The sequence below is a fragment of the Hoplias malabaricus genome, chromosome 5, assembly GCF_029633855.1.
Source record: "Hoplias malabaricus isolate fHopMal1 chromosome 5, fHopMal1.hap1, whole genome shotgun sequence".
NCBI lineage: Eukaryota > Metazoa > Chordata > Actinopteri > Characiformes > Erythrinidae > Hoplias > Hoplias malabaricus.
In genome coordinates, this window is record NC_089804.1 from 43,489,758 (window position 1) to 43,511,382 (window position 21,625).

At 41.6% G+C, this 21,625-nt stretch overlaps 1 protein-coding gene across 1 annotated transcript in view; it reads right to left on the reverse strand.

Moving 5' to 3' along the window:
* plekha6 (pleckstrin homology domain containing, family A member 6) overlaps nt 1-18,499 on the reverse strand; it is an 86,404-nt gene extending 67,905 nt beyond the window's left edge. The window contains exon 1 of the mRNA XM_066670427.1: nt 18,163-18,499. Coding sequence (XP_066526524.1) covers nt 18,163-18,203 — 41 coding nt within the window. The 5' untranslated portion in view covers nt 18,204-18,499. The remainder of the gene's footprint in view (nt 1-18,162) is intronic.
* Nucleotides 18,500-21,625: the final 3,126 nt, after the last annotated feature.

A 21,625-nucleotide genomic window follows, 5' to 3' on the forward strand; every position in this document is an offset into this window, starting at 1 on the left:
AGAAGCAACGGCACTTCACACAGACGACAAGTCCATTTGACATCAGAGTTGGTAAACACCACATTTACAGCAGAAGGAAGCCTACTGAGGGGATTATAAATGTTCATAAAGATGTACACCACTGAAGGGTTTACGCAGGTGCCATGCAGCCTTTCATAGTGCTTCCTGAGGATCCAAGTCAGAACACCACTGAGGGTTAGCGACTGTATTCTGGCTGACGTTAAAGCGATCTGAAGCTAATTTGACAGCGCTCATATTTTTACTGCTAGACACGAGCACATGGCCGCTACTCCACTAGTCGCACTGAAGGTATAACACACCCCCCACCCACCCACAAACACACACACACACACACACACACACACACACCATGCTGAGATACAAACGTCCTTAAGGATTTACTATAAAAGCCTGGGATGTCTCTTTCCAGCACTGCATTGCAGTCCTGCCTGACCTCCAGCTCAGCTGCTATAAACTTCCCCCCCCTCTCTCTCTCTCTCCCTCCCTCTCACTCTTTCCATCGTCCCCCTGCAACGTGTGCCTCGCACGTCCCCGCCTCACCTACCTGACTCTCCGGTCCGCTCGGAACTTCAGCATTTTCCCCCGGATCAATCATATAACGTGTGCAGCAAACACCAGCTGGTGAAAAAATAGTGAGAGCAAGGGGGAGAGAGAGAGAGAGAGAGAGAGAGAGAGAGAGAGAGAGAGAGCAGCTGGCTCCTAATGCCAGAAAAGACTTTATTGCTGTCGCTGTAGGGTGTTGCATACAATAATTGCTGTCCTCCTTTTCTCTCCTTGAGAAGTGAATGCTGTACCCAACCTCTCTCTCTCTCTCTCTCTCTCCTATCCTTTGCTCCCCCTCTCTATATCTCCCTCGTGCTCTACTGCCTAGCCAGAAGTGCTCGGCTCAGCTTGTTTGGACCCTACCACTGTCCGTCCGTCCCTCTCTCGCTCTCTCTCTCCCTGTGTGTCTCACACACACACACACACACACACACACACACACACACTCTCTCTCTACTCTTCTAGCTCTGCCTCTTTTTATTCGTTTCCCACAGGAATGACTGACAACGGAGGACTACGTATGGGCCTCGACCAAGAGGGAAGAGACGTGTGTGTGTGTGTGCGTGTGTCCTCAGTTCCTGCTAGGGGCCACTGAGGATGGTCATTAACAGTGACCCATAGGAATATCATAGGAAGCCCCACAGAAGAGCAATGGCATTCTGGGCTAAAGGCAGGAGCGTGGAAGGGGCGGGGCAACTGAAAAAGTGAGTGTGTGTGTGTGTGTGTGTGTGTGTGTGTGTGTGTGAAGGGAACAACGTTAGCCATTCAGGTGCTTTGCTCCACATTAGGACCCTCCCCGCTCCTCATCCTACCCAGAGACACATACATACACACACACACACACAGACGGAGACACTCACACACACCACTCTCAGCCTCACAATAATTAGATGAAGGTTTTATACGGAGGTGACCTCAGCGCTAAAACTGCAAAGCTAGGACCAGCGTTATTAAAGTGTCACACGGTCACGTATCTCCATGTCGGACTTATTTTAATCATGTCTCCAGGCATCTTCCCTCCTTCAGCCATTTCCCTTCCATTCCTAAGATGGTATCGTTTATGGTTTTTTAAAATCAGGATTTCTGTCTCCAGTTACAGCAGGGTAAGAACAGGCGTACTAAAGCCGAGATGGAAACGGTTACTGCCCTTGGAAATGCCCCGTGTCCTTAGCCCTTAGTCTACACCAGCAGAATACAAAATGTAGGGCCCTAGTTAGCATCCACAGCGAGTAGCAAAGTGACATAAATCAGCATCCACAATGACCAATAAAGCCACAGAAATCTGCAGTAATAGGCATTGCTCGTTAAAGGGACAGGGCTCTAGGAATCGCAGACATAACGTCAGAGACAGAACTTCACCACTGGGGCCTGGCTTCGGCCGAACAACGGAGACGGACTGTTAAAACGGGTTTGTAATCTTCTCATTCAGGGCTCAAAAGGTCATACCAAAGAAAGATGCGTGTGTTTTGCTGTTTTTCAGAAAAAGACCAGCCTTCACTGGAGCCAACGGGGTGACATCCTCATGTTTGTACGTGTGGAAAAACCTTTAAAAATGTTTATTAAACATGACATAATCTAAAGCAGACATCACCAAATGACAGCCCCCTGTGATGATTCTATCCAGAGTGGATAACCGAGGTTTGATGAATTAATATAATAACGTTTGTGGACCACCTGTTTTCAGATGGTTGCAGCTAATCCAGTTAAAACAGCAATAGCTTCACTGAATTAAGCCAATCAAATCGTTTGTTTACTCTGATTGGACAGTTCACTAGAGGGACATGAATATGATTAGAGCATGGAAAGGACGCAGAAAAAATTATCAATTAAATTTAAAAAAGGAACTGTTCCAGGCTCAGATTACACACACATACAGTTTTTTATTTATTTTTTTGCTTTTACTTTTAACATAGGCTTTATGCTCATTACACTGAGACTGCCGTTACTGGTGAATATAGCTATTTGTTTACTATACAATGCCATATGAGTTTCATGGGTTTTTAAAAAGTACAGTATTTTGGAAAGTGGCCTGGAGGTGAGGGAACTCAGCGTGTAACCGGTTGCCGGTTCAATCCCCAAAGCCGGCAGGTCATGACTGAAGTGCCCTGGAACAAGGCTCCCGAGGCAACTCCATCGCTTCGGGCATGTGTGCTCACTGCCCCCTAGTGTTCACTAGTGTGTGTGTAAATGTGTTTCACTGCACGGATTGGGTTAAATGCAGAGAACAGATATGGAACGTTGAAGATTTGAATTAATTGTAGATATAGATACTTTTTAGAATTATTTTAGCTGGGAAGGGTTTTTAGCAAAAGAAACTTATAATACAGGGTGGGTCATTTATATGAATACACCTTAATAAAATGGGAATGGTTGGTGATATTAACTTCCTGTTTGTGGCACATTAGTATATGGGAGGTGGGAAACTTTTCAAGATGGGTGGTGACCATGGCGGCCATTTTGAAGTCGGCCATTTTGGATCCGACTTTTGTTTTTTCAATGAGAAGAGGGTCATGTGACACATCAAACTTATTTGGAATTTCACAAGAAAAACAATGGTCTGCTTGGTTTTAATGTAACTTTATTCTTTCACGAGTTATTTACAAGTTTCTGACCACTTATAAAATGTGTTCAAAGTGCTGCCCATTGTGTTGGATTGTCAATGCAACCCTCTTCTCCCACCCTTCACACACTGATAGCAACACCGCAGGAGAAATGCTAGCACCAACCATTCCCATTTTATTAAGTTAAGGTGTATCCATATAAATGGCCCACCCTGTACAACTTTTAATCTTAACTCAACACAGCAGATATGAAGTTTCAAAACAAATGTAACATTGTATGGTGGGTTATTTAAACTAAAATAATCACATTTACTTAAAGGATTCCCCCATAAAGTAATATCTAATACGTCACTTGAGCAGATATTTTCAAAAATTCAGTTAACAACTGACAAACATCAGCAAGTGATTTATTTTTTTCTGTACTGAAATCTGAATTTGTAGCTCATTAAATTTAGAATGGGTCACATCTCCTGGAATTGGAAGCATCCCAGTCTTAAATGTCCTCCTCACACTCCTTGTCATAAAACAGAATGAAAGTAAAAAAAACTTATTTCTAAGGTCTACTCCTGCTTCCAGTCACAGATGACCTTGTAAAACTCCTGCATCTCTAGCACATTCATTAATTCAGCTGAAACTCTGAAAGACTCTGGCCTTCAGTGATGTCTTTGATCTGCTGCTACTGAAAAGCACGGTGCCGTCATCTCTACCGTTAGTGATGATTAGCTTCTTCCTTTTCTCTCTGACGTTCCACCATAGCCTAGAATCTCACCAGATGGACCCCCACCCTGCTCCCACTGTGCACTGCTATCACAGACACACATATGCAGTAGGTGTCAGCTTAGCTGTTCTGCTACAGGGGATTAGCTCTGGCCAAACATGATCTCAGTTCTGGGCGATTGTAATAGTGCGCTGATTTTAGAGAATGCGTATTCTGAGCTGTCTTTTCTACTACGCTTTTTTTTTTTTTACATCCATTTGCTAATTGTTTTGCCACTACAGCAAGCCTTCAGAAAATCTAGGCTCTGCTTAGCATTGCAATCATCACACACAACCTAATGGAACAAGGAAGGTCAGCCAGAGAGTCAGTTTGTTGTCAGTACTCGTGGGAATTGGGAATGAATTCTATTAGTGCGCTCTCAGACAGGAGCGGCCCACTCAGAGATTACACGGGAGTGGCTCAGACAATAAGTGTTGTGTGATTTCTGCGGAGGTGGAAAATATGTTTTGGAAGGTTTTCAATCCACTTAGGGATGCCCATTTTTCTCTAAATCTGACATCATAAGCTAGTCTGCAAAATGATATCAATTAAATGGTAAATAATGTACTCTGAAAGGTCATCGCTTTTCTTAATATTTACATTAATTAAAAATGCATGTAGCAGCTATGACATAATCACACATCCGGTTTAATTGATACTCCCTCTAGACTCCTGCTGCCACATATTTGCCTCTGGATTTACTTGTTTTGATGAATCTCTATGTGTTAAGCTTTCCACCGTACAACCTTCTCTTATGAATGTGTTTAATTACTACTCCTTATTTTATTGACTGGGAGATACCATGTGTTCTGCCACTCATCGTATGTTTATGACTGGGTAGTACGGTAAAAATTTACATTTATGGCACTTGGTCCTGTCCAGAGCAGCTTACAATTCATATTTAAGGGTTAAGGCAAATGTATCATTAGAAATCCGGACAAGAACCCACTGGTAAAGTGTGGGGACGTGTTCTCAGTGCATCAGGTTTTCTCAGTGGTGCAATCGGAGAATGGCTAATGGCACATAACTCTAAATCTATTTCTGTAAATTGGGATTTTTATGAAAAGCGATTAAAACAAGTCCACAATACAAGTATAAACATGTATAAATAGTCTTAATAGCTGTTTATTACATGGTTACTAATTAGGTTATTCATATCTTAAGCTTAGCCCTGTGAAGGACTGGCGTCCCCTCCAGGGTGTATTCCCGCCTTGCGCCCAATGATTCCAGGTAGGCTCTGGACCCCCCGCGACCCTAAATTGGATAAGCGGTTACAGATAATGGATGGATGGATGGATGGATGGATGGATATCTTAAGCTTATTAATAGTCATTAATAATAATTAATTAATTATTAGAGATCGAAAGGCAACGATCACCTCGAATGTTTAATGCTGAAAATAAGGTTAGACCTGAGAAAGTGAACTTAGTGATGCACCACATTTATCACCAGTGTCTACAGAGACATTCTATCGGTGGTTAATTCGTATTAACTCAGGGTTAAATGCTTAAACATATTAAACAAATATGGGCTGGGGCTTAATGTTGATGCTGATGGAGAAGACAAATTAAGGTCAGTATTTTGCAATATATGAGGTTTAACTGTGTAGATGCATGTGGGTTCACTATTATCATCTAACATTAATTTAATATTACCCAAGTTAATTATTAATTGTTAAGTAAATAATAATCTCTTAATAGACAAAGAACTTCCAGACTGTTATCAATGAAAGATGCTAAAGCCCACATGATGGGGGAGTATCGGTGTCCATGGAATAGGTAAACAGGTAAACTGCATGTGTGTGAAGGTACCACTGATGTGGGGCATATATTAGAACTGTGTGAAGACATGATGCCATTCGGACAAAGATTGTTTTTGTTGTTTTTGTTTGTTCATTGTCTTGATGAAATAACAATGGGCTTCACAAGAAACAAAAACAATCTTTGTCCGAATGGCATCATGTCTTCACACAGTTCTAATATATGCCCCACATCAGAGGTCTCATCCTGTAGGTGCACAGTGAGGCTTTGTATTTTGCTGGACTGGCCCACCTGCAGTCCAGACCTGTCTCCTACGTGACCACGGACTACATTTTGTTACATAAAAGAAACACAGTGAAGTCGACCAGTCAAAACACTGGAAATATTCAGTTTGTGATTTTGTCAGTTACATAAAGCTTCAAGAAATTAAAAAAATAATATATAAATAAACCACATTCTTGAGTTTATTGTGAAAAAAAACCCCAATATTTCTGGACAACGCAGAATGCTACTGTCAACAGTAAAGTAAAGGACAGTCCTACCACAGGAATGTGAATATGACCGTTTGGGGAAACACTGACCTTTAACAATGTCTTGAGGGAAGTCGAGTCTCAAAGTCAGAAAGAGGAAAACAGTGCTTGACCGTGCATCTGCTGAGCCTCGACATATCCTTCATTTCTTCTGACAAATGAGGCCCCAGGGTAGGTTTTTATAGTGTCAACTAAATTACATTATATCGATTCATAGAAAGCCACCTTAGCAAGGCCCTGATAAAGAGTGAGCTCCTAAGAGTTGTGCAGTACTAACAGTTTGTTTTTTAGTAATTATATTTCCCATTTCAGAATCATGACAAAATCATTCATGAGTGTGGCCAGTTTTGTAAATGTTATTTACATAAAACTTTAGGCCAAGGTTTTTCACTGTGCGAAAAGCAAAAAGAAAATGCAATAAATCATTTTTAAAAACTCTTTTTTTTTTCAAATGAAAGAGTAAAACCATTTGATTTTGTTTATTAAATTGAAGTTTAAGGCTAGGCTTAGGTTTACATGGGGAATATTCCTCACAGTTATTTACAATAACAATGATTTTTAAACACATTTTTAAACACAGCATCTGTCACTGACTCACGGTCATTCCTGGGAACACTGGTCATCAGATCAGCACTCAATTTTAAATTTAGTTAAAAATATTAATATTGACAAAGCCAATAGCTTTATGTTTGTTGGTGATGTCATGTTTTTTGCTTGTTCTTGGAAGTTTTTCAGTGGATTTTCTAATGATGTATCGACCAGAATTAAGAAATATATCGCGATATAAATTGTGGCCGTATCGTCCAGCCCTATAATAAATGGCTGAGGGATCTGTGTCATTGTCTGTCAAGTGTATGTTTTCTGCATGTTTCCTGGCACTGAGAAAATAATTACTTGTCCTTAATGGCAGTTCGGAATAGAAATTTAATTAAAGATGTAGTCTCTAAGTAAGTAATCACATCCCTATATTATGTGTTTATTTCTGCCCAGCATGTTCCATTTATGCAGACGCTGAGAGATGATGAAGCCACAAGCCCCTCCCAATTCCTGCATCGCCAAGATGGTGGCGGCTTGCACAAAACACACACACACACACACACAGGCACACACACACACACACACACACACACACACATAACCGTTGCCACATCACAGCGGCCACATCCTCAGCAGTAGGCTGCCGGAGGATGAGTAGGTGGAGGAGAGAGAGGTGGGGCGATAAATAATTATGTTCTAGTGCAGCACAGCAGGTCACTGATAAGCCTGCTGTAGCAGCTATATCGCATAGCAAGTCTCTTCATGCTGCTAAAAACTACAGCTTTCTCCCACTGACCTCAGAATCCACTGTGTTCATAATGTATATTAACATTTCCAATTATGCCTATACCAAATGAAAACAGTGAAGAGTGAATACAGGTGAATCATTCCCAACACTAATACCTGTGGTCATGTTAAGAGGCCATTTCTCCCTTTTAATAAGCATGGGGGGAAAAGAAACACAAACACAACATGTCTGTGGCTTCCCTTCCAGTGACACACACTTACACCATGAATCACTACATAAAGACTGGCCATGGTTGCTGTGTTGTCTACAGAGCACACTAAGTATCAGTGACATAACCTTTGTTATTTTTGGACAATTTTAAAACAATCCCTGTTATACACAATTTAAAGAGCAGAGTGTCACTGTCAAATTAAAAGTGTCCAATAGCAGGTAAATACGGGAAAGCAAACAATAATGTTTAGTACTAAGAGGCAAACTGACAGATCCTGAATTACAGAATAAAATAAATTACTAAATTAGTAACTATATAATAATAATTATATATAAAAAAAATATAATAATAATTATATAAATAATAACTAATTTTCTAAATTACTATAAGACACACAATAGGTTGAGTCGTCTAAGAAATTCTAATCTTGAACTGTGAGTGCACATGCTAACAGCACATTAAAAAAAAAAAAAAAAAAAAAACTGGGCCTCTGAATAATATCGTACAGGTTTTTAAAGACTTCTGACACCAAGATGTTGACTTTCCTGTCTGCTCTGCCATAGGCACATTCCACACTGTTCCCTTCTAAAAGTCTGAGGCAAAACACAAAGCACAAGACTATTAGCTAGACTAGCCAGGCTAATCGAAAAACAGTAGTTAACAATTGCAAACTAGTAAACAAATTAACAACAGCTAGATACTAGCCATACTACCCACATTCCTTACAAAGTACTGAGGCTAACAAAATTAGCCAAAAAAGCAGTTAGCAGTTAATATCAGGAAAGTTTTACTTAGGCAGCTAGTTACCAATCAGATTGTTTTTGTTTTAGAGATATCTGCTAGGCTTAATGTAGCCCTAAAGCACTAGTGAAAATTATAACACAAAAAAAACCACTATTCTTTTTTGTCCTATTGCATTGATTACAGGGGCTCAGTCAACTGGATCAATAAGTTCTGCTGACCGGGCCCTCTACTGAGAGCTCAGGTAATAAACAGCCTATTCGGTGTACCATAACATCCTTTAACTTCAGCGGAATGCCCCCAATGACTATATTTAATGCTTATTTGGGCTTAACACAATGAAGAATTTTCTTTTAAAAAATCTGTGAGGAATCCACTGTTATATTCAACCTGAAAAATGCAGTAACCTATGATACAGCTTAATATATAACATGCTTGTGTCTGGATTATACTTGTTCTTCGGTCAGGAATATTTCCCAGGTACCCTAGTGAATCAGGGACCCATCAATATTCCAGGCTGGGTTACTTCCTATAATGTCTGGAGAGGAGTAAATCTGTCAGACGCACCCTGATGACATCATGCAATAGGGAGTGCTTAATGCCCAGTGTCTGGTTTATTGCTCTCTCTCTCTCTCTCTCTCTCTAAAGAAAATCCCACTGTGAATAGCTTGATTCTCCTCTTCTAATATTATGAACTGCAATTCGTAGTATTAAAAGAGGGGAATCAAGCTAAAGAGCACTTTTTGTAATGTTTATAAGTCCAAAAGGAGGATTTAGGATTGTCTCCAATCATTAGTTTAGTCATACCATGGCAGTCCTCAATGTAGCATTAAAGCATTTTGTGGAATGTAAAAGAGAAACTGTAGCAAAAAGAAAGCTCACATAGATCAAACAAGAGCAAACACGCACGCACACACACACACACACACGCACACACACACACACGCACACACACACACACACACACACACACACACACCTACACACACTTCTCATGCCAAATGTCAAACAAAATTGCAATTGCAGTCGCGGTAGCCAAAGGGAACAAAGCAGGGCTTACAGGCCATCTTTTATGAAACCAGGAGGAAAAGAAAGATGTGTTGACTGAGTTGCAGGTGCTACACCATGAGCAGATCAACAGAGATGAAACTAATCTTGCTCTGCATAAATCAAGCTCATAGACAGGAGACAGGTGAAAAACCTTGAAACCTAGGCCAATGCTAAACTTTGCTCTTTCATTCAATGCTGTGTCTCAGTGAAGCAAAGAAATTTTTCAGAAAATATCAGAGCACTTGGGAGACACTCCTGTGGCTGTAAATCTGCACAGCTTCCATATCGCTGGCCTTCTATGGAGATTTCAACGTCTGCTAGAGTCCGGCCTATTATACAAAGCATAAAGAGCAGCACATTCCCTCAGTGGCCTGTGTGAGAGAGTACTGAGTACTGCCTGTTGATGCCTGAAGCGGCTACAGGATTAATTTCCCCTCAGTGATGTGAGTCAGACATTTGTTGTTTTACAGTAGGATTGGGGTAAGTGATCCAATAAGTGACTATATTAATTCCAAACAAGCAGTTGATGCAGTGGAATAGAATAATGTATTAATTTGTCTAAATAAAAACTAAAATCAGATTATTACCATAGGGGGTAGTTTGAAAGAAAATAGGCTGCAGTTGTAGTATACTTATAGCAATAAACACTAGCATCATTACATCACCATCAATATCAAATTGTATTAGATACTGTGGGCGGCACGGTGGAGCAGCAGGTAGGTGTCGCATTCACACAGCTCCAGGGACCTGGAGGTTGTGGGTTTGAGTCCCGCTCCTGGTGACTGTCTGTGAGCAGTGTGGTGTGTTCTCTCTGTGTCTGCGTGGGTTTCCTCCGGGTGACTGTCTGTGAGGAGTGTGGTGTGTTCTCCCTGTGTCTGCGGGGGTTTCCTCCGGGTGACTGTCTGTGAGAAGTGTGGTGTGTTCTCTCTGTGTCTGTGTGGGTTTCCTCCGGGTGACTGTCTGTGAGGAGTGTGATGTGTTCTCCCTGTGTCTGCGTGGGTTTCCTCTGGGTGACTGTCTGTGAGGAGTGTGGTGTGTTCTCCCTGTGTCTGCGTGGGTTTCCTCCGGGTGACTGTCTGTGAGGAGTGTGGTGTGTTCTCTCTGTGTCTGCGTGGGTTTCCTCCGGGTAACTGTGAGGAGTGTGGTGTGTTCTTGCTGGATCAGCACTTACAGACAATGAAAGAATTAAGATATTGTAATTGTCCATCACATCAAGGATCATATTGTAAAATTTAACACACTGTTTTTGTACGACAGGCAGCCATAATTCTTTTTAGCATGCCCATTGTCCACACTCCCCCTCCATTCCCTCCATGCTGCCCTGCTTAACATGCATATATACTCCTATTTCCTACCCTACTCCAAAAGTTACATAGTGCAGTTTCTGCAGTGCTGAACCCAGAGTAGCACTGGCGAGGCTGTGTTCTCATGGTTACAGGTCACAATGATTTTGAAGCTGTATTTTTAAGGTTAAAAAGCTGCCTATTCTTACATTAATTTGAGATTTTTATATATTTATGAGCTTTGTAATAATTCATTTGCACAGTATTCCTCAAAAATTCAGCATATAATCGGTACTCAAATGATGACAAACTGCTTATATAATTAGTCCTGTTTCATTTGATGCAGTTCAGTATGTGAAATACAAAAACATTATTATGTTCATAGTCTTCAGTAGCACATTGTTTAAAGTGACGCTACCAGTGCATTGAGTCTGTTCCAACACATCAACTCCCATCAAACCCCAGAAAACCAAATATCCTGCTACACATTATATACTGTGGTGTTATATCAGGGTTAAATTACCAAACCCTACAAACAAGGCCTAATATAACACTAAGAACTCAATTTAAAAAAAGGAAATAATATCCATCTAATATTTCATGAGGTAACTGGACTTTTCACAAAAGAACAATGTTGATGCAGACCCTGTTAGTCCAAAATATCCTGTCCAGGTCCGTTTTCATACGAAATCAAACAGGAGGATGTGTTCATGCTTTACTTGTGTTATTCGCCAACAACAATATTCAACACGGCTCTGCTCATTTCACATAAGGCTGATGTTGAAGAAAAAGAAGGTACTCTCCTGTTTCCGCAACACACACACACACACAGAGTTATAAACGACTGCTCCTAATAACAAGAAACGTAGGAGGTCTGGAATCAGTGTATCAGGTATATGAAGCTCTGGAGTATTAAGTTGAGGTTGCAGCTATTTGTTCTGGCTGGTTGTTGACATCCTCCATTGCTTTGTGCTAATGATCTCTCAAGGCTGCCCTGCAGGACCTGTACTCTTGAGCAACGTCTGTCTCAACAGGCGGCGGCGTGGTCCAAACATTCCAGACAGACAAAATGAGAGATTAAAAGCAACGGAGGCTTCTTTCATGCACACAAGGGCGTCAACAGGTCCCTGACAATACGAGATGGCACAGGCCAGAGTTAAAGGTCAGGGCTAGGAATGCATTGTAAATCAAATATACAGATTAGAGCAGGAATCTGTCCACCTCCTCGACAGAGCAAGCACAGCTAGGCCGAAAAACCACTGTCACACCACACACTAAACTTTACAAGGAGTCTAATATCTTAATCATTCCTTTACCAAATCGCTTCTGCTGCCTCTTATCTGCCAGCATTAGACGTCAAGGAAATGGAGCTTCAATATATACTTCCTCCTCCCAACATCCATTAACAAAAATGAATTTGATGGAAGGAGGGCTTCAGACATCCAAATAAAGCAAACAAGTGTTTCACAATCTCTCGACCGACAAACCAGAGTGAAAACATCAAAATAAGTGTGTTTTTCGGTGTTACAGAAGGTCACTGTTAAGTGGCTAGTTGAGGACTTGCCAGTGAAGTTGTGTGAAGCAATTCTTAGTTATTTCAAATATTTTTGGGGTTTTTTCCTCGCAGTCTCCATTAAGCCATTGTTAACTTCACTGAGGTCTAAGATTTTTTTTACACGCACCTACATTGTGCCTATGGATACTAATCTTCATCGACACAGTTCACAGAAAGGGACCACTCCAGGAAAACTACTGACCAGCTGTTATTAGCTTAGCATTCATCTAAATGATGTGATTTAAGCCACAGGCCACACGCTAAAGGCCTGTACCAGAGCCAGAATGAAACGTACAATCCACATGGTGACGCCAAAACGCCTTGATCGCTCGTGCGGCAGGAAGTAAGAAGATGGGGTCGGCCGAGAAAAGTCTCTCAGAGAAAGCGTCAGATTTATAAAATGCCAATGACACTCACCATCTCTGTATATTGTGACTGTGCAGCATCACACTGTGAACGTACAGCAGGAAAAACACAGTCCTTACGTGCACTAATGAAAAATGAAAAAAGGTTTTATTGTTTTTCCTTGACAATGTCGGCAAAGACGTCCTTTCTGAAAACATGTTTATTGTTTTATAAGTGGACTGACATTTGTCCAGCTCTTAATATATCGATCGCTTGTATATACCGATGAAGTGTAGACGGTGTGTGTGATCTGTTCATGTTAACGGTTCAGGTCTCCTTTGTCCCTCATTTCTACTGCGCTGGCAAGTTCAGTTTACAGTGACGTGAAGCACTGCAGACAGTTCTGCTCGCTGCCACGCCACGCCTACACTAACAATAAACCAGCCTTCAGAAGCACGCTTCCACTGAGAATCTGAATCTATGGGAAGTGAGCCACAAGATTATTTAAAATCACCGTTAATTTCATTTCACTCTGAAGCTCAACACGCTTGGAGGAGAATGCTAAATGCTGTAGAGATTGTAATGAAGCAAGCGATCTTCTGAAAGCATGACCAACACTGGCTGGCTTTCTGTGTCTGTCACATGACACTGATATTCCACAACTGGTGTCCGGTATCTCTGCTGTGACAAGTATGTTCCACAGAATATTATCTGGTCCACATTGGTATCTGGTCAGGAATAGTCCTGGGGTGGTCCCATCCCACTAACGGACAGTGCAGACAGTAGCTGTGCAAAAGAAAGATAGATACACCTCAGTTCTTAAAGAAAACAACAGTGTCATTCTCGTGTGGGTATAGAAAATGATACAGAACTAGTATAGTATATATAAGCTGGTAATATATGAGCAAATAAAACAGGAAAATTGCTGGGACGTCCTGGATGAGTGATGATGATGGTGACGTTTTATTTTTTTCCATTACGATGTTAGGGCTAGAATGGAGCCCACATCCATGGATGATTTAAATCATAACACATGCGAAGCCCTGTGCTGGGCCAGCTACGAGAGAGCGGTGTAAATGTGCTGTAGTCGGATTTATGCGTACACATCTATCATGACTCGGTTAAGAGAGGCGAGCAACTCATCCTGGCTTTTAGTTAAAGGGCTCCGGCTATACACCCACGGACGGGGTAATTATTTCCCGTAATTTCCTTCAAGAGCTAACAAGAACCATACACTCCCCTGAACGTACCCTGAAGAAAACGCTGAGCGCGCGTGGAAAGTCAAATTTAAATCATTACAGAGAACAAAGAAACTCAGTTTATAGAAATAATTAAAGAGACAAAGAATGGACCGGAGGCAGCAGCAATCTCACACTCGCGTCCCTCACTGGGCCAAAGATTAAAAGCAAATCTCTCTCGGTTATCAGTCTACTGCCCTGGTGTGTAGTTCCAAACCTCTTACATAAACATTCAAACACTTTTCTTAAAGACAACAGCAAAACCAAGCTGAATTGATCTGTTTTCCATCTGAGCAGCCAGGTTTATTGTTCAAGTCATGGGTGTACGATTCAATTGGGATAATTCAGGAAACGCACGCTAATTCCACGTTTATTTACCTCCTGACATGTGGATCTTGAGTAAGCCACAAAAAGCCTACTGTGCTCAGGAAAGCCCCCTCCATTCAGTGCTTCACAATTACAAGATTATAAAGTCTACGTAAACATCAGCCTCAGCACTGGGGGACTTAATTAGCTTGGTCAACAAATGTTGGCAAAACAGAAGTTGGATTTGGCCTAAGGATTGGAGTGCGACACCTGTAGATACTAAACATGCATTAATGCACGGTTAAGTGCTTCTTTGATGAGGGCACTGTGAATCAGACTTAGCACAGGGCATGCGCACATGTGGAAGTTGCTTTGAAGACATAGACTGAGCCTTTAATCCAGACTTTTTAAAATATTCTTTTAGTTAAGTTAATGAAGCTGCTTCTAGATCAGTCTGAATATGCACCAATACCAGCACAACTACATTTACCTTTGAGTAAAACATCACCGCGTCTGGCACATTCCCACTACAGGGGGCCTACTTTGGTTTTGTGCTTCTCCATTAGGCAAATGTAATTCCTGGTACGTGGAACTGGGTACGTCTTAGTACCTTCTCGTTTGTGGTTCCAAGCTAGAGACTAAACCATGTTAATTAACCCTTGCAGGGCACTGAGGGTGGCCGAAAAACGACTTCAGCGAAAGCTGGACAGTGCAACAAAGAACAAAAACACTCTACTGATCTCTTTGAAGTCATGCGCTTAGCCGCGTTCATTACCAAAAAACAACAACAACACGGCAACCATGATGAGTAAACAACACATAACGTTACCACCGCCATTGTTGTGATTTCCAAAGCCCATGGTCCCCTGTTAGAGACTGTTTTGCGGTGCTACATTTTGGGAGAGAGCATTTATAGTTTAAAATGATCCAGGTACCAGGGACCAAAATGTGAATAGAGTCGAGCAGAGTACGGTAAGCAGCACCAATTGTTTGCCAGAGCCATTAGAACATAGCCTACACCGAGGTTCTTATCCTCAGATGCTCTGCCCCATGTATGAAGCATCTGATATCAATTATAAGTTAAAGGAACACTAGGTAGGGTTTGGCATTTTTGATACTGGGCCCCCTCTTCAGTTGCAGAGTGTAATTTACTTTTACAGCCCTGTTCTGAAATCAATAAGGAGGTGGGGGTGGTTTCCTACCCTCACCCAAATGTTACATAGTGCAGCTTCTACAGTGCTGAGCTCAGAGTAGCAACAACAAAGGCTCTATTCTCCCTATTACAGGTCAGTGAAGCTTCACAATTATACTGAAGCTGTAATTTTATATTAACACTTACTATCTACTGTTCCTTTAAACTATAACCTACTGGCCTGGATATATCTCTAATTCAGTGCTAGGCTAAACTTATTTAAACCATGGCCACCCCCCATGTGAAGGACCCACACCAAGGCAGGCACTACAAAGCAATGTCATCTGCATTTTAAAGAAAAACATTCACTTTTATACGTATTGTTTTCTCCTTTGGTGGTCAGAGAAAATCCCCTTTCTACTTTAAGCAGTGTCCTGTGGGTCTGTTTTCGTTGTAGCCTCGTATCACACCACAAAACGGCCTGTGGTTAGTTTTGATACCTGTCGGTGAAGTGGCATTTTCCTGTCAATGAAGGTGGTACTTGGCCGTGACGCTCTGATCACAGGCAGAAGTCTGGCTTGTGATACTAGGTGCACTTATTAAACTTGAAAATCACTTTGATGCTTGCACTGTGTTTTCCTTTCAGGCATAATCAGAGTCTCTTCCCCCTTACTTCATGGGTGCAGTGAAATGGATCACAGAGAGCGCTACTGACACTCTGTGATGCCAAAGACAGCATGAAAGTTAGCAGGTTCAATTCAACTTTGTGAAGCAGTGGGGGGGGGTAGCCAATGAAAAATGGAACAGCGAGTGATCTCACCTCCGAACTATTCCAAACTTTCCGGCCATGTTTCAAAAGGTACAGCACATTGGGACAAAACCTTTCAGAATCTTCTGAAATCTTTAAGAGAGCTCACTGTGCTTGTTTCCGGCACTTCTTTCTCAGCTCCGAATGCCTTCTTTTGTGATGAATCCTGCTCAGGCACACGCACGCGGAGAAGAGAGGAGTGTTAACAAAGCATTCCTGAGAACAATACCTCTGTCCAACAGGCACCAAACTCCCTGTTCTCTGCTCCTCTCACACACTCTGCCTCTCCTGAGAGAGAAAGAGAGGCAAACTGAGTGGCATGTTGCCAGCTTACAGTAACGATGTGTCTCGTGCCAACACTGGAGCACAGAGGGATTCCAATCCAACACTCGACAAATAGCTTCACCCAAGGAAGCTCTCCTCCACCGACAGCTAGTCATTCATTAAGTGCTGAGCTCGTCTATCACCAGCTTTCACAAACATGTCACGTCGGTCTTATCTAGGTGTAAAGAGACGGTACACAATATCGATGTCGCTGACGTCAGAGAACTTTAACATCTCATCTCAGCAGGTAGACAGGTGTGCCTGGGTGTTTAAGTACGTACCGTTCTCAACCTACTGGCTTTTAAACGCCTAAAACCTAGAGGCCGTCTAAAGTCCCACGGGGAATTTAAGAGAATTATTTTTATTGGCTTTTATGAGTGAGATTTTGGGGTTTTTTTTTTGCGTTATTGTTCTTGAACACACTGTTGTTCTTGTCCTTTACTGTTGTCTGGGGTTTGAACTTTATTGCAAGTGAGCTGTGTTTAAACGAGAGAAATTCCTCCAGTCAAAACACTCAAGGCAGCTCTGAGCCAAGAAGTAGTCAGTCCCAGGACAGCCTCCTTTATTTCTGCAAGCTCAAGACCACCCTCTCCAGCTTAAAGTCCTGAGCCAAACTCAAGCTGCCCAAGCTCAAGAGTACCGAGCCTGTTGAAAGTTTGAAAGAACCTAAAACCGCCATGTTGGTTCGCACATTAAATACAAAGCCGTAGAGTTCTTACTATTTTTCTTTAAATAAAAAATACGTAAAGTGATGATGCAGCACACACACTCTTACTGTGTTGTGATGATTAGGAAAAAGCACAGAAATGGAGTGGGGTTCAAAAGAACGGCAGGTCACCTCAGAGTTTGGATGGTAACTCTGTTTTTTCCAAATACAAGGAGCTGCTGAAAAATCTGCAGGATGCTCAGGAGAATGTGCAATAACTCAAGTGCAGAAAGTTCATTCTAAGGTCTCTGCAGGTCATTTCTGCTGCAATTAGCTGTGAAGTTTTACAAGCAGGCGAGGGGCCAAGGTCAAGGAGGGTAGGTGGTCTCGACTGTTTACCTAGCTAAGGAAATAAGGTGGGGGAATAAAGAAAACAACTTCTGGCTTTCAAAAATACTGTACAAGAATCATCTTGTGTGGGATGTGAAGCCTCTGGCTGGGAAACTGAACTGCAGTTGGCTAGAAACTTGCCGTCTAGAGATGTTTTGAGTGAAAAACAATCCATTCATTCTCCCATAACTCCCACTTGTTACTGATAGGAGCTGATATCGGGCAAAGTGAGGACTACGTAAACAGAGGCAGCAACTGCAACCTGTGAAGACTGTGGGGTGTGGAGCAGAAATAAAGGCAGGCAGTTGGACATTAACTTCAGTAGAAACCTAACAAGGCTGTTCTTGAAGGAAAGGATGAATGTAATGGTGTCAAAAATGAGTCTAAATCAACATTAAACACAATTTAAATATTCAAACAACTAACTTGGAACTTGTAAATGAGCAACGTTCCAGTTCATTATCTTGCATTTGTTATTTTCTGCAAAGAACTGTTCTGCTGGATGATACATGAGCTCCACGCCTCTCTCACACACACACACACACACACACACACACACACTGCATAGCATGCTTTCACCTCCCTTCCAGACACAGTCCAAACATAGCAGCGTGAAGTTGAAGTGCTACTACTAAATCCAGCGACGACATCCAAACGTTTACAAGAAGAGACCCACCTCGCAGAGCCCTCGTCCACTGCCTCGTCTCCTTCCATCATCCTGCACACTTCTTGCCTGCGTCTGCGTCCCACTGTTGCTCACTTTCAGCCTCTTTCACTCTCTCTGCGCCTATTTTCTTTTGTGTGTGTGTGTGTGTGTGTGTGTTGGCTGGGGAAACCTCGCCAGGATCCAGGGGCCAGTAGGAGTGGAATCTCGACAAGGAAAAAAGCAGAAACAATCGCTTCTTTGCGGGTAATATCTTTCCTTTCTCCTGCAGCTGAACTCACGCGCACATATGGATTACATTCCCAGCGGAGCGGCCAGCTGGATTTAAGCACCGCGGCTCCTGCTCTCTCTCTCTCTCTGTGTGTGTCTGTCTTTTCCCTACAACACACCCCCCTCTTCTTACACACTCACACACACACACACACCCTCAGCACGGCCCCAGCCTGCTCCCTTCCCTCCACCCCAGCGCTCTACTCTACTCTAATCATTAACTTGTATTGGGGCGGGCGCCTGGTGCTTAACCCATTCAGTGGCCTCCTGTTAGACGTTTTATACCCGACTTTTCAGTGAAACAAAGCTTTGAGGGTCCAGCCATCCAACTGGACCCTGCGAGTAAATAACTAATGAGCCACGGAAGATTACATAACACCATAAAGCACGGTTTGGGCTGTGGTTCAGCTTTTCACTGAAGTTCTCTTCAAAACCGAAGGTGGGTCAGGTGCCACCTAATGGTTGAGATTATCGGACTGAAGAGGTGATATTACTGAGGATTGGTGCCGTTTGAAATAATCATGCTCATATTTTCTTGGATCATAGCAGAAGCTGTGGGGTCCGTTACTAAAATAGAGTCCAGGTCACTGTGGTTGGCCTGACAACCGCCCTTCACACGCTCGACCACAATTATTAAATATATATATTTTAAATAAGTACAAGTAATTTAATTACTCATTTAGATTTTTTAATCAATATGATATATATTTTAATGAAACAATATATATAAATATATATACATCTGCATACCATACAATCATACTAATGCTTATAGACGTATTCTGACAGAAGTATTAGCTTGAGAAGCTAACACGGTATAACAGGTGGTGCTGAAGTGCTAAAGGAGCTTTAGAGACGACCGTTGTGAAGATTTACTTACATTATATGATAATATATGCCTTGTATGTATATAAACTATTGTAATAATAAGGAATAAAACTCCGGGTGTTTTAGCAACATGATAAAATATAGTGCTGCAGAGTGCTAGCTCTGCAGGGTTTTTTTTTTCATTTGGTGTTCTTTCCACTAATATTACAGTTTAAACCACCACAATAAAAAGTGTTATCACCCACAACATATGTCATATATAATGATTCCAGTGAGGTTTATTGTAATTTACAAATAATTTAAGTTAATTCTTAAACATTTTTTTCAGGTAGCACTTTGTTGAAAATGAAACGGCTCATCTACATATTTAACCACCAATAATGACAAAGTAACTACATAAAATAGAAAATCGTATTATAAGTTTTAGAAGTGAGTTTGTTTTTAATGATTTAGCACTGAGCCTCTTCTGACTAATGAGGAAGATTTTTTTTCTCTGCCCATTAATTGCTTCCATGCTTTCACTCTCAGTCTATAACAAGCCGTTTCCTTGTTCGGTCTTTGATGAGGAGTTGGTAAGCTCGAGTAAAAATGACAGCTTGAAAGTGATTATGAGGTAACAGCCCCGGGGTTTATTTAGGAAATTAGACCACACATTAACAATCAGCGAATTTAATCAGACATCTTAGGCTCCAAACACTGAACTTCAAAACAGGCTTGTGGTGCGCCCTGATTTGGCAGAATAGCTCAGGAGATAAGCTGAGGAACAAGTTAGTGCAAAGGCCCTGGGGTTTGTTTAAGAAAGACAACTGCCTCAGGAGCAAATCAGTCGTGAGAATGGGTAAAACAAATGAAACCTCAATATTATTTTTTTAAATAAATAAAAATAAGAATACATTTTTACAAATCATGGTATTACACCAGAATATCTGTTTGCAGAACTGTGCCTGTCTATCATTTTTAAACCAATAACATATTTTTTTAGGTTTTGTACCATCCAGTGTATTCAAGATGAAGCCCAGCTTTTAAGACACTGTACTTATTTATCGTCGCTTTCCAAAGAAAAACATGCATCTACAAATCACTAACTTTATAGGAGAAGGGAACAACTTTCTTATGTTTAAATGGAAATCAATGTAAAAAGATTTTATTTCAATATATTTTGGAGTATTTCTATTGGTCCGTTCATCACGAAATGTACACACAGTGTGAAAAACAGCTGCTGCTTTCAAATGACGTAGTAAACTAAAAATCAAAAAATTACACTGAGATACATGTTTTTCTCTGGCCAGTGATGATTTACAACAGACACATACAGCCATTTTGATCTCACTTTACGTTGGTGGTAGACAATGCGCCTAGTCCTGGAAACTGAAGAGTTTACCTTGTGCAAATAAGGCAAATGCTAACTACGAACTTCACAGTTCCTCTTCTGCACTCTGAATGAAACATCACTGTCCTGTACCTGTTTTTGTTTTATCATCCATTCACTGTGAGCCCTAAAAACACAGGAGGCCCACACACAGTCTGCTTTAACCTCTCTGGGTGCTTGTGGCTGCCTGGTTAGACTAGGCGCATTCTTAACTAACCACAGATGTAACATCACTTTTTCTTTCCACAGCTACCCCCATCATGCCTCTCCTCATCTATTCCTGCTGTTTTCCCCTATTCTAACCTCATCAGTCAAAAGACACAAGGCCCGTGTCTCTGCTCCTCATTGCCAAAACAAACTCCTTATGAGGCATGTCACCATAACTCATCCTGGCGCCCGATGGCCATCCATTCAACATAAGGACTATCATAAGCAGGATTTGTTTTCCCAAACCTTTTCTATTCAGCGATGCACACAGGCAAGTTCTGTTGTCACAATGCGCGCTGCTTTCGATGGCAAATTCCCCAATGACAAATGCTATTTCAAATAATTCGTGATCCACACTATTGCACAGACGCTCTGACTGGCCTCCTCCAAATATTCCAACTTTAGGACAGGGGAGGAAGTCAGAAACAGGCCAGAACCCCAAAGCCTGCGTTCCTGCAGGATGAACTTAAATACAGAGGTCATTGTCTAATTGGATATTTCTCTTCTACTGCGTATGTTAAGGGCAAGATAAGTTCACTCCATCTGTCTTACATCCTGAGTTGATAGCACTGTTTATATACAGAGAGATCAGAAAAAAACTCGTGATAAGGTTTGTTGCAGGACAGCGGAATTAAGATCTCAAATTCAGGTCAGCAGAATATTCATTGCCAGAGCATCTGTGCACATAACAGAATATGTCCTGAGGAGGTGATTAATGTGCAATTCACTTAATGACCATGTATTTACACATGACTAATTATATAAACACTGCATTGATTTTGTTATATATACATAGAATCA